Source organism: Typopeltis vanoorti, chromosome 4, assembly GCF_054136105.1.
Source record: "Typopeltis vanoorti isolate ZY-2024b chromosome 4, IOZ_Tvanoo_1.0, whole genome shotgun sequence".
In the NCBI taxonomy this organism is placed as follows: domain Eukaryota; kingdom Metazoa; phylum Arthropoda; class Arachnida; order Uropygi; family Thelyphonidae; genus Typopeltis; species Typopeltis vanoorti.
In genome coordinates, this window is record NC_143552.1 from 97,991,807 (window position 1) to 98,006,615 (window position 14,809).

The 14,809-nt window shown below is 33.5% G+C and overlaps 1 protein-coding gene across 2 annotated transcripts in view; it reads right to left on the reverse strand.

Annotated features, from left to right (window-relative positions):
* Positions 1–14,809, reverse strand: part of Ns2 (nucleostemin 2) — a 208,449-nt gene that overhangs the window by 72,892 nt on the left and 120,748 nt on the right. For both annotated transcript variants that reach the window (XM_090391934.1, XM_090391935.1), the window contains exons 10-11: positions 13,896–14,000; positions 5,500–5,658 (exon numbers count right to left, since the gene is read on the reverse strand). In XM_090391934.1, the coding sequence (XP_090248060.1) occupies positions 5,500–5,658; positions 13,896–14,000 (264 nt within the window). The remainder of the gene's footprint in view (positions 1–5,499; positions 5,659–13,895; positions 14,001–14,809) is intronic.

Sequence of the window (14,809 nt, forward strand, 5' to 3'; positions counted from 1 at the left end):
TTCAAGTTATATATTAGGAATTTGACAACCATGATGAATTCTCAATAATGAAATAAGTGCATATTTTGGTGGTAAGGAAGAAGTTCTACTAAAGAGTGGAAATTAAAGATGAACAGGTAATGGGACATTGCTTTCTTAGCTATTGCTATTCTACCTTTAATCTCTTTTTTTACACCCATCTTTTTTTGTTATTATCACTCCAAGGTTGTTGAAATTGTCAACAATTTAAATTCGTCTATATCTATCTCTTCTGCGTTGTTTAAAATCATTATTTTGGTTTTATCTTGATTTATTCATAAACCATGTCTTAAGCTTTCCCATTCTAATTGATTTAGGGCGGATTTTAATTCCTGTTTGTTTGTTGCTATTATCGCTGTGTCATCTGTGTACTGTAGGTTAGTGATTGTTCAGCCACCTAATTTAATGCCTCCTTCCACTTTTTTAGAGATCTTTTCATTATAGTTTCACAGTAAAGACTGAATAGTAATGGTGAGAGTATGCATCCTTTTTCAAATTGGAATGCAGGGGACACTGAGTTTTCAATTCTTATTGTTGCTTGATTTCGTTGATATAAGTTCTTTATGAGGGTTATTAGATGGTTTGGTATTCCTGACTCTTGCATGATATCTCATAAAATATCCCACCTCATACAATCAAAGGCCTTGGAGTAATCTATAAAGCACAAATAAAGGCTTAAATTGAATTCCCTTGCTTTTTCAATTATTTGTCTGATGTTAGATATATGATCTCTAGTTCCTCGACCTTTTCTGAATCCTGCTTGCTCTTCTGAGATCTGATGGTCTATAAAACTTTGTAATCTTTCCTGAATAATGTGTAGTAAAATCTTGCTGGCATGTGAGATAAGGGCAATGATGCAGTAGTTTTCATGTTTGTTGTGATTGCCTTTTTTGTAGATTGGGATAATGGTGGAACTAGTCCAGTCATTTGGCCATCTTCCAGTCTTCCAGATTTTGTTGCATAAATCATGTATCCAGTTGACTGCATTCTCTTCAAGGTTTTTCCGCATATCAGCCGGTATTGAATCAAGACCATGGGCTTTGTTATTCCTTAATTTTTTGATTGCTTGTTCTACTTCACTTTTGAGAATCTCCGGTTCCGTTTCCATGTTTTCCATAGCTCCTTTGTCTTCTTGTTGAATAGCTGGATCCTCGTAAAGCACGGCACAATACTCTTTCCATCTTCTGGCTATGTCATTAGTGTCATTTAAGATCTTCCATTTTCCTCTGCAATTATATTATGTTTTGGTTTGAATTTTTTGGTTATATCCTTAACCTTCTTGAATAAATCTGTTGTTTCATTTGAGTTAGAATGCCTTTCTATTTCTTTACAGATGATTTGGATATAGCTATTTTTGTCTTTTTGACAAGATTTCTTAATAGTTTTATTCAGGCTCAGGTAATTTGGGTTTTGCCAATCTGTTGTTTTAATTTGTTTCCTTTTTTCAATTAGTTCTAGGGTTTCTTTTGTAATCCATGGACTACCATTCTTCATTTTTATTGGGATGTTTTTAGCTGCAGATTTTGCAATGGTTTGTTTTAGATGTGTCCAGTGTGATTCAATGCTTTGTTCCTGAAGTGTGCTTTTTTGTTTCTTTAGCTCTGATTCAATGTCCATTGTAAATTTGTTGTCCATTTGTGAAAAGTCATATCTTTTCTGGCTGTTATTCTTGTTTGCTTTCAGATGGATCTTTAAATTACAGATTAATAATTATTTGTCTGATCCACAGTTTGCACCTGGCAGTGTTTTGATGTTATGGATTAGTGTCCTCCATCTTCTGTCAATTAAAATGTAGTCGATTTGATTGTTACATTGATTCCCAGGTGCTACCCATGTGTACAGTTCTCTTCTTGTGCTGTTTGTACATAGTGTTAGTGATTGCTAGTTCTTTTTCATAATTTCAGTGCATAATCCCCATACAATGCCAATATAGATCAGCCTTATTCAGCAAACACAACTAAGATAACTTTTGACTATTTATCCAGATATCCTGTTAAATGCAACTTCTTGCATATATGAGTCATCATCCACTCTCAGTGTGGGCATCTAAACTGAGCGATCATGTAATCCTATAATTAAAGAGCAGCTTCATCATTTAATAGAGAAAACAAAACAAAATAACTGCTGCAGATATTCTTTACCACAGTAAAACTACCTATTTTTAGGTGGCAATGGTACTGTGCTAAATATGCAATGAGTTAATTCTAACATAGCTTTAAAGCTTTTTCTATGATAACACACCACAGAGGATTGGGACAGGCAATAAATGAGAACAAACATTTCAGGGCAATTGCTAAAACCAGTTTGGTTTGGACAAATTGTTCAAAGCATAAAAACCAAACCAAATTCAAACTAATTTAATCTAAGAATTGGATTAGAATTTTTTTTTAAAAGAAAAAAAAGTTAATCAAACCAGAAATTGATGATATAATAATTCTGAAGAAAACTGGGGAAGAAAGAGAGAGAACATCAATGGGAAAAACATATTAAAAATGAAGATTTCAGAAAAAGAACTTGATATTAGTAAAATGCATATAAGAATATGTAAGAGTTATGTACAGCCTTTTAAACAAAATAAGAACTGAAAGATTGACAAAATAAACACCTAAGTCAAAAATGAAAGATCATTAATGCTAAAAAATTAAAGGTAACAAATGATTTTGGAAAAAAAAATTAAAGTTAATAGCCTGCAATGCAATGATATCTTAATTTCATTGGAATGCCATAATATCCTGTACATTGGAGAAAATGACAATTCTCAACATCATCAACAAATTCCTGATATGTCCCTTAGAGGATGTAGAGAATATGAAAGTACTATGTGAAAGTTGACATCAATAACTTCCTATTGAGAATTTTCTCTTTAAATTAATCTGTTATCTGTCGGGACTTCAATATCATACAATGCCCAGTTTACACCATAACTGTAGAATTTGAACACTTTAACACTTTGTCATATGTCTTTTCAAGATGCACAAAACTTAAATACAAAACTGTTATATTCCCATGATCCTGGCTGAATCAGCTTGTTCTTCTTCATGTTTCACTTCCATAATTTTTTTTTTTTTTTTTTTAAACTTTCTGTCTCAAGTAAGTCTGCATAAATCTTGCCTGGGATAGTAAAGAAATTCCTCTATATCACATTCAAGTTTATTTTCATTTTTATCAATGGGTACTATATGAGCTCTACTCCAATCATCTGGAACTCGATCCTCTAACTAACCCATTTGAATTATGAAGTGCAGCTATTATAAAACTTTTATTATTTACATGAGCCTGTGTAGCTCAGTGGATGTGGCATTTGCACACCATGGTGCTTGGCCGCACAAAGGAAGACAGTTTCAAATCTAGTAGGCAAATAGAGGAAATTTTTCTAAGCATTTTTTTGGCAGGTTCCCGAGTTAGTCGATCTCTGGCTTGGGCAAGTGGGTTTTTTCTCCTGAAAACTTGGGTTTTTCATCCCGTAAACTCAAGAAAATCGACCATAGAATCCACACTATTTCAGACATTAAATATACTGTATTAGGGTTAGGGACCATGAGATGGCAACACTTGTTGAGCCATCTCTTCACTGCGTGCCGCTTAATTAGTGATAACCTTGGGCCAGCTATCTCTGATTGGGTGCCAGTGGAGATTGAAATGTCCACTCTGTCTCCAAAAAGATAGGACTAAAACGGCTTCGCCTACTCCCTATATGGGAATAAAAAGGTGTTAGCTGAATTTTTTTATTTTTTATTTTTTTTTTAATGTTTGAGCATTTCTGGTCAAATATCATCTACTCCAACTGCCTTTCCTCATTTCAGGTTTTTGAAAGCTTTTTCTACTTCAAGCACCAATATGTACTTCTGATCGCATTCCTCTTGAATATTTAATAGCACTTCTATTACTGCTTATTTCATTTAGCAATCTTTCAAAGTAATTGCTCTAAACATCTAGAATATCTTCAGTTTTCTGATTCCTTTTTACAGTACTCTTTCTTCCATTTCTAATATTTTTCAATACCTCCAGAACATTTTGCCATCTTCTTGTCATTCGTCTTTTATATTCTTACCAGTCTTCCTGTGACTTGTTTAGCTACTTTTGCAAACCTCTACTCTTTACATTTTTCTCCGTATTCTCTCTGAGCAGGATTTCTTACTTGCCAGAACTTTAAACATGCTCTCTTCTTTTCCTTGATTGTCTCTTTAACTTCGTAAGTCCACAATGACGTTCTGATTTTTCTATCCTTGCAAACAACTTCACCACACCTCTCTGGCTAAATAAATCAATGGTTTTCTTCAGTTTGCTAATGAATCTCCAAGGTTTGGTTCTTGTTTACAAACTCTTTCATTTTTTCTCAAATAATATTTGTGTATTTGAATCTACAGTTCACTTCTGAAAACTCCTTGACTTTCTTTTTGAAACTTACTAACAGACTTTGTTTTTAATATATTATTGAAAAATCAACTTCTGTAAACTTCTGAATGGGTGGGTGTTATAGGATATCGCCTGATAAAATTTTTCATTATACGAAAGGTGGGGAGAGAACATGGAAGCATCGATGAAAGTTAAGTTTGTCTGCAGTTAAGAAAGGGGTAAAAGCTAGATTTTTCTCTCACAAATCAGCAGGTGAGCAGAATAGTTTGCCTGTTGAAGTATTGAGTGCATCTAGTGTGAATGAATTTAAAGGAAGGTGTGAAGCTGGTTTAGTGATGTATAGCTTCCCTCGATGAGTCCTTAACTCCCTGGAGATCTCAGATAATAACAATAATAATAATATTAAATTTTATTTTGGTCTAAAGTAAACAGTGATCACTTCCTGTTTCAAATACCTTGCATAATCTTGTGTCCTAAACTAGTATGAAGACCTCACTATCAACAACAACAACAGCATATTTAATGAGACTTATTTCTTGTATCTTTTCTCTCCATGTGAATTTGTGCACATCTTTGCTGGAATATGGTCCATCCTACTAGACTAGTCCATGTCCTGAACAGAAATCCAGCAGGTACTTACCATTATTATTAGCTATGCCATTTTCCCCAAACATTTTTATATGTCTGGTATTCATTTCCAATTCTATTTTATTCTACTGACAATTCTCCAGAAATGGAATTGGAGTAATGAAAGGGAAGTTTACTAAAATGGGAATGAATAGTGTATAGCTAGATACGATAAAATTATAATGATTTTTAGAGTTCAAGAAATAGAAAACAGAATCTAAATCCAAAAATGTAAACTTTCAACTACTAGCACATTTATAATTTATTAGGAGAAAATACATTCAAAATCTTTAAATGGCTGACTTTCCCATTTCCAAAGTATTCAAAATAACAAACATTATGAACTTCATTCTTAGCAGAATTTATGAACTATATTTCATTATTTAATTAACAAGAAATTATATCAATAGATTTTCAATCTCTTTACTTGTTCCTCCTCCTCCCCTTGAAAAAAAAAAATTAATAAAGCGACAATGAAATTACACTCTCTTCACTTACTTTTAAAAGTTTACCTGTTCTCCGAGCCATTTTTTCCAAGAAGTCGGAAGCATCTTCCCATTCTGGAATTTTATAAGTTTTCTGAAGATATTCCTTTTTCACACGTTCCAGGACAGCTGGTATGTGGTCTTCTGGAGAGTTTATATTTTCTACTCGAACCTGGGAGGACGAAACAGCATCATTATATGTATATTTTACTGATTTAAAAAAAAAAAATGATAAACTGTAAAAATCTCAGCAACTCCAAAACTGCATCACATTCAAATATTACTCAGAATTATGAATCTTAAAAGTCAAAAAAATTTACTTTAACTTCAAATAACACTAAACAATTCATTCCAATAAGATTTATATTTATGATCTATTTAATATACATGAGTATATTATAAAATTAATGCATGTACCCAAACATTTCCTTGAAGTTATGAAGTAAATGATTAGATTAATTTAAAAGCAATTTAAATAAATCATGAACAAGCAAAACCAAATTAACTAAAATTTGCAAATGAAGACAGAAATACTTATAAAGACAACAAAAGATGCAACAAATACGTCTTCTTGTTATGTTTCCCAATAAACTAAAAAGTAATAAGAGATTTTATTTACAAACATATGATTTAGGTGGCAAAATGTTCTGGAGGTTGTTGAAGAAGCTTAAGAATGGAGGAAAGAGTGCTGTAAAAGGAATTAGAGATGATAAAGGTGACATGAAAACGGAAGAAAAAGATATCCTTGAAGTATGGAGTAATTACTTTGAAAAACTGCTAAATGAAACAAGCAATAATGACAGCACAGTGGTAAAAAACACTGACCAGGCATGCAGTCAGAAATACATATCCATACTAGAAGTAGAAAAAGCCATCAAAGGCTTGAAATGTGGAAAGGCAGCAGGAGTAGATGATATTCGACCAGAAATGCTGAAGTATGGTGGTGTAAGAGTCTTACAGTGGCTGCACTGCATAGTTCAGAAAGCCTGGACAGAGGGACGAATTCCCGATGACTGGAGTAGAGCTCTCATAGTACCCATATATAAAAAGGGAAATAAAACTGCATGTGAGAATTACAGAGGTATTTCCCTACTGAGTGTTCCTGGCAAGATCTATGCAAGTATACTTGAGAAACGGTTGAGAAGAATTGTGGAAGAAAAGCTTGGTGAACAACAAGCTGGATTCAGGCCAAATAGAGGCTGTCAGAATCAGATCTTCACTTTACGACAAATAGTCGAGAAAGCATGGGAACATAACAAAGATCTGTATTTAAGTTTTGTCGATTTGGAAAAGGCATATGACAAGGTGCCAAGAGAGAAGCTATTCAATACGCTGCAGTCATATGGTGTCAATGGGGTTATATCAAGCAATACGTAGTCTTTATTTGAGTTGTAAGTCAGCAGTTAGAATTGAAGGAAGTACAGGAAGATGGTTTAATGTTAAATCTGGTGTGAGACAAGGATGTACATTATCCCCTCTGTTATTCATTATCTATATGGATCACATTATGAAGGAAAGTGGTATTAAACATGATATCAAAATTGGGGATGTTAATGTCAGCTCTTTGCTTTATGCAGATGATGTTATACTTCTAAATAAATCCACTAAGAGTCTGCAAGATTCTCTGACTAAATTGAATAGCTGTTGTAATAGATATGGTATGAAGGTCAGCAATAAAAAGACAAAGACAATGAAAATAGGCAGAATCATTGAAAATGTCAACTGTGTTGTGAATGGAGAACCTGTGGAACAAGTAAAACATTTCAGCTATTTAGGCACGATTTTTACTGAAGATGGTAAATTAAATATAGAAATAGACAACAGAATAAGCAAAGCTGGTATGATGGGAAGTCAATTGAATAAATTCATATGGAATAAGAGAGAAATTAGTTGGAACACTAAATTAGCTGTGTACAAGACAGTGTTCAAACCAGTTTTAACTTATGGATCTGAGAGCTGGGTCAGAAGTAAAACACTTGACCAAAGACTAGAGACCACAGATATGAGAGTCCTGAGAAAGATTATAGGCATGAACAGATGGCATCAATGGCAATATCATATTAAAAACGAGGATATTAGGAAAGAACTTGACATTGTCAGCATCCAGGAATGTGTTAGCAGAGCTAATCTCCGGTGGTATGGTCACTTAAACAGAATGGGCGAGGAAAGATTAGCAAAACAAGTGTTCTCTGCCAGGTTGGCAGCAAAATGACCTAGAGGAAGACCAAGATATAGGTGGATTGATACTGTACAAAGTGCCTTAGATGATAGAAATATAAGATCTGATAATGTTGGAGTCTTGACAAGTAACAGACTGATTTGGAGGAAAATTGTAGATAGGAAATTAATAATGATATAATTTTTTCATGTAGTACTATCATATCCTGTACACCCTTTGAGGGTACATGGCAGGAATTTGATGATGATGATGACATATGATTTAGAAGTCTGTATAAATGACATCAAATTCAACTGAATTTTAAAAAAAAGCTCAATATATAAATTTTTTTAATAATTAACAGCATAATTCATATTTATTCAGAGTACTAATCAATAAAGTGTAAATAATAATTTTAGCATACAAACAAAAATCTAAAATCTAAAACTGCAAAAAAAAATATACATATATTTACTGATATCATTACTTCATAGTTTTTGGTATAAGAACAAATTTTTATAAAGTTCTCATCTGACACATTATGCCTACAGTTTTCCTTACTATTTGTGTCTATTGCTTAAAGACCTTTCCTAAGCAGTCATAAATCAATATATTTTGCTGGATCAAAGTGTATCAGTTGGTGGATCTACAGTTTTTAACAAACAGTAGTGAAGAAAGTGTTGTGATATCAACAAAGCTCTTGTTGGGCTTTGTTGATGATCAGATTCCTTTGTGAAAATTCTCATTCACATTCATTGAAACTGGTTGAAATTGGTATTGTACTCAGTGTGTTTGTGAAATGCTTTGATTTTATTTGTAGTTAGGTATTTCAGAAATCCACAAACTGTATCTCTCATTTAACTAAAGCCTAACCTCACTCTTACTAAATGTCACTTGAGAGTTAATATCTTTAGGCCACTGTTTCCTATGAAGTAGTACTCAAGCCAAATCTGCTAAATTGGCACTTCTGCTATCCATCAATCTGCTTTCAAATTATTGTTTCCAAGTTCTGTAGAAAGTTTTTATCCTGTGAAGCGAAATTCCTTGAAATCATAGATATTCAAGATTTAGTGACATCTTTGTAATATTATCTCAGAATTGCTCGTCTTTCATGAAAAAGGGTTGCATAGCAGCTTCTATTTTGTTATTCAATGTGTACATATCTATATCACATTCATGCAAGTCCAAACTCAGGTCTGTATTCTTGAAGGGCATCACACATTAAACCTAAGTCTTATATAAAGTTTGTATTTGTAATTTTTTTTCTGTAGTCCTTCATATGTACATCTTTCTTTTTGGTCTCAATTTGAATCATTCTTCACTTTAACATGATTAACTAATGCCTCAGAATTCCAAACAACAGAGACAGAAACCTGATGTTACTCATCGTGTGCTTAAAATTATTCCAATGTTTAACAATTCAATATCAAGCAAGTTTGTACACAATTTAATTTCCCTCACATTTTTTGGCAGCATGCCATAATGACATAAATTATACTTGACAAGAAATTATATTTTTGCTTAATCCTTTATCCAAGTGTAAGCAAAACAATTAGTATAAAGATGATACACCTTTATACTAACTGTATATGGAAAATATATGATATTTTTATATGTTCATCTGGGAGCTGCAGGTAAGGAGAAGAGTCCTCCCATTATCTGGCAGGCTTTGTCTACTGCTGTGCAGCTGATGCCTGGTGCAGAGTGGGTTTTTGCCTGCCGCTGTGCAGTGATGAAGTTTGGCTCTCTTCCTTATCATTATGGATATCTGAAATCAACTATGCTTTGCATTATGGGACACCAAGGCCAATGATATGGAGTCAGTCTCTATATATAAGTAGCCTAGTTGTGAAGATACTTCATGCACACAAACTTTATATGCTTATACTTGGATCAAGGATTAAACAAGAATATATTTTGTCAAGTAAAACTGACTTTGTAACTAAGTGAAAAACTCTGTACTTGATATAAAGTTTGTCCACAAATGCCCTAAATCTACTGATGCTTATAACAGATATCACAGTATCCCTAACTGATAGTTCTAATTAGTGATTAGTGTAATGCCACACAATTAAGGAAGGGAATTTTTCTTTCATGAGTTTAGGTTACCAAACTCATGAAAGAAAACTTCCCTTCATTAATGAAAAAAATGAGAGAAACAAAAGAAAAGAAAGGGAAAAAAACTGATCTACTAGCACTGTACTACTTCCCCTGTCAATGATATGGATATATCACTTGCTCCCATTCCAAAAATACCACATTCCATGCTGTCCTATGATTTTTAAACAGATAGAGAGACATACACAGACCTTGCCATTATAAAAACGCCTTTAGCCCTAATGGTGATAAAATCCTATGTCTTAGCAATAATCTATGCTTGTTACTTATTCTTTCAGCACATTTAATATGTTAATTTTGTGAAGTGAAACCTGAATCTATCTTTTCTATTACAAAAAGGAGGAATTAAGTCTGCCGTCAAACTACCGTCCAAATGTTTTTGCCTTGTTCCTCACAAAGTTAATGGAAAAAGTCAGTGGTTAATAGTTTTCTTTGCTATTAAAAACTCCACCAGATATTGAACATATGCCAACAGATCTCTCGCATATATCATACACCTCTGGACTTTAAACTACAGGAAGATAAGAACACAACCAATAACTTTCAAAGCACTCTGACAGGGTTTGGCATAGAAGTCATTTCATAAAAATCCAATCCTACAGACTTTCTGCTCTTTCATAATTCAGCTTTATTCTTTATACTTCTCTACCAATGCAGGAGCACCCTAAGGACTCCATTTACTCTCTCTCTCTCTCTCTCTATATATATATATATAGAAAGAGAGAGAGAGAGATGAAGCTGCTGTAGCACATTTGGAATAATAGTGGCACATTGCATCCTTTGATTGGAAAAGACCTGGCTTAGATTCTCGTCTTGATGAGGGGAATCCTTATATTGGCTTTTTTCAGTTGAAAGTGAGTTAGCCAATCTCATACAGTGGTAGCAGGGTTTTTTCTCCCAGAAACTAAGGTTTTTCAATATCCTGCATACAGACAAATCGGCCTTCAGAACACACGTAATTTACAGACAAAAAAATTACTGTTGTTGGTGATGATGGGCAGTAGATGGTGTTGATGGTACTAGTGTTGTAGTTGGAGAGTTGAGTAGTAGAGAGGATGAGATGTATTTAGCGAAGTAGAGTAGTGTGCCCTCCCACAATGAGTTCTTGGACTCCCTGGAGGTGTTATGTAATCATCATCATCATAATAATAATAATATATATACCTCTTCTATTTTCTTTCTCCTATTGATCAAATCACAGACTTCAAATACTGTCCACAGTTTTGTTGAAGATACTACATCACTTTTTTCTCATTCAAAACTTTACACTGCTCAAACAATGAAATGACTGGTGCCTTAAAAATGCAGATTTTCATGATACTGACCAACTGGGAGAAGGTAATATGGTCAGTTTTAGTGCAATAAAATAGTCTTGTTTCTTCTTTGTTTTCTTTAAAAAACTCATCATCAATTCCTGACATGCACCCTCAAGGAATGTACAGCATATTATGATAGTACTACATGAAAAACTTTTATCATTACTAACTTCCTATCAAGTTAGTAATGATACCTCTGGGTCTTTTTTTTTTTTTTTTTTGCCAAACTTTGTTTTGCTAATCTTTCTTCTCCCATTCTGCATAAGTCACCATACCACCTGAGATTAGTTCTGCTAACAAATTCCTGGATGCAAGCAATGTCAAGTTCTTTCTAACATCCTCATTTTTAATATGATATTGCCATCGATGCCATCTGTTCACGCCAATAATCTTTCTCAGGACTCTCATATATGTGGTCTCTAGTCTGTGGTCAAGTGTTTTATTTCTAACCCAGCTCTCAGATCCATAAGTTAAAATTGTTTTGAACACTGTCTTGTACACAGCTAATTTAGTGTTTTGACTAATTTCTCTCTTATTATTTATATAAATTTATTCAGTTGACTTCTTACCATACCGGCCTCATTGTTTCTCTTGTCTATTTCTGTATTTAACTTACCATCTTCACTAAAAATTGTGCCTAAGTAGCTGAAAAGTTTTACTTGTTCTATAGGTTCTCCATTCACGATGCAGTTGATACATTGAAAATATTTCTGCCTATTTTCATTGTCTTCGTCTTGTTATTGTTGTTTTTCATACCAAACAGTACAACAGTTATTCAATGTAGTCTGTGAATCTTGCAGACTTGTACTGGATTTATTTAAAAGTATAACATTATCTGCATAAAGTAAAGAGCCGAAATTAACATCTCCAATTTTGATATCAGGTTTAACTGCTTTTCTTCATAATGTAATCCGCATAGATAATGAATAACAAGGGGGATAATGTACATCCTTCACTGACACCAGATTTAAAATCAAATCATCTTCCTGTATTTCCTTCAATTCTAACTGGAGACTTAAAATTCAAATAAAGACTAAGTACTGCTTCATATAATGCCCCATTGACACCATAAAATTAGCTAACATTTTGAATAGCTTTTCTCTTGGCACCTTGTGATATGCCTTTTGCAGGTCCACAAAACTTAAATACAGATCCTTATTATATTCCCACAATTTCTCAGCTATTTGTTGAAAAGTGAAAATCTGATCCTGACAGACTCTATTTGGCCTGAATCCAGCGTGTTCATCAACATCCTTCTCAATCGTTTCTCAAGTATACTTGCATAAATCTTACGAGGAACACTCAGTAGGAAAATACCTCTGTAATTCTCACATTCAGTTTTATTTCCCTTTTTATATACTGGTACTATGAGAGCTCTCTTCCAATCATCTGGAATTTGCCCCTGTCCAGGCCTTCTGAACTATGCAGTGCAGTCACTGCAAGACTTTTACACCTCCATACTTGAGCATTTCGAATATTATCTACTCTTGAGGCCTTTCTACATTTCAGGCTTTTGATGGCTTTTCTACTTCAGGTATGGATATATATTCCTGATTGCATGCCTGTTGAGTGTTTTTTTTTTTTTTTTTTTTTTACCACTGTGTTGACACTGCATTAATATATAAAAAATCACTTACAACTCCTTTCAGCACTATCTCTGTGTCAGAGTCACCAGCAGGATACACAACACCAGAACAATCTATCAAGGAGATTTTTTTCATAAGGGTAACATACTGCCAAACCTATACATCCAGGATATCTTTTTTCCCAGTTTTCCTGTCACCTTTATCATTTCTAATTCCTTTTACAGCACCACTCTTTCCTCCATTTCTGAGCTTTTCCAACAACCTTCAGAATAGTATGCCACCTTCCTGATATCTATTTTCTATGTTCTTATCAATGTCTTCCTATGCCTTTTGTTTAGCTAGTTTTACACAGTGTTTAGCTTTCTTACATTTGTCTCTGTATTCTCTAAGAACACAAGCTGACATTCACCGGGAACTTTCAATATGCTTTCTTCTTTTCCTTCACTGCCTCTTTAACTTCCTGTGTCCACCATGGAGTTCTGATTTCTATCCTTGCAGACAACCTCACCACGTCTCTCTGGCTGAATCAGTCAATGTTTTCTTCAAGGCTTACCAACTGAATCTCTGAGGTTTGATTCCTGTTCTCAAACTATTTCATTTTTCCTTGAATAATGTTTGTGTAATTTAGTCTACAGTTTAAAAAAATTCTATGTCAAATAAGATCATATATCACTTCTTAGGTTAATGTTTGATTTCAACTTTTTTTTTTTTTTGAATAAGCACAGAATGAAAAAAAAGGATAATATTACTGTTGTCATCACTGTTCAAAATTTTATATAGTACTCAGCTGCAAACAAATGCATAAAAGTGAATATGATTTTTGAATCCAATTATATTTTTCCTGAATTTGATTTAGTCTTTTCCAATGACTTAAAACTATCAAAATAACACATGATAACAGGAAAAATTTCAAAATGTAATCATCTTTACCTTAATATACATGTTAAGCTCAAAAGTTCTGCTACGGCCAAAGAAATCTAATTAGCACAATGATGGGCGGTTAATCCTATCTACATGTCTGTCAACTGCATGTATTCTCTGGCTAGTATGACTATCTTGCAAGAAACCTTCTGCCTCTATAAGACCAACTAAAAAGCCTTAAAAAGGTTTTTTTCATCCTTTGATTGAAAATACTCAAGTTTGCAATTCAGGTCTTTCCAACCAAAGGATACATTACCAAGTGAGCCACAGAGGCATCAGCAATGTTTCTATGATATAAAAAATCACTTACAACTCCTTTTAGCACTATCTCTGTGTCAGAGTCACCAGTAGGATACACTACACCAGGACAATCTATCAAGGAGATTTTTTTCATAAGGGTAACATACTGCCAAACCTATAATTAAAAACAAACATTAATTATATACATATTATGAGTTCAACTGCTAAAAAAAAAGCTAAACTAATATTTAACACATCTTAATTCACTTTAATTACCAACAATTAAACAGATTTACTATAACTGTAAGCTTCTAAGAGGATGATGATTTAGTGAAATTTAAATTTCCTCTATTCTGGACAGTGATGCAATTATACAAAGCAGCAGTAAAATGCATTAAATGAAAAAAATTTTAATTATATGTTGCATGAACAAGATATAAAAGACAACAATGAATTTTACATGAAATTTCATCACTTACTTTTGGAAGAATTGATCAGTATTTCTACTGACCAATCAACAATAATACGAGAAAATAAGAAAAACTGACAAACTGGGTTTTATATTGGCCGAAGGATTTTAATTGATACTATGTAAGAAACACCAACACGATTGACCAACTTAGCTGTTTGGCTTCTTCAGGGTGAATAAAAGAGATACAAAACAACTTAAACTGTTCATGAAAGAATGAACCAAATACAGAAGAACGCATACATCAAATACATGGAGCGTGTATGATGTCAACTGTTGTTATGCAGGAACGTTCTGTAATTAGCAGCGAAATTTAACTTTGGTATGCTTAGTGATCTTATGAGGATCTTCCAAACATCAGCTAGAATTAAGTCTTGATTTCTATTGAGGTTGTGTTTAGAACGGATGACTGTTATGGCCTCTTTTTATGTATCGGGAAAGGAAATCTTCCTCTAAATAGGGCATGGAGTTTTTGTTCCATTCGATGGTATGGTTTGTCCTCAAGAAATATGAAG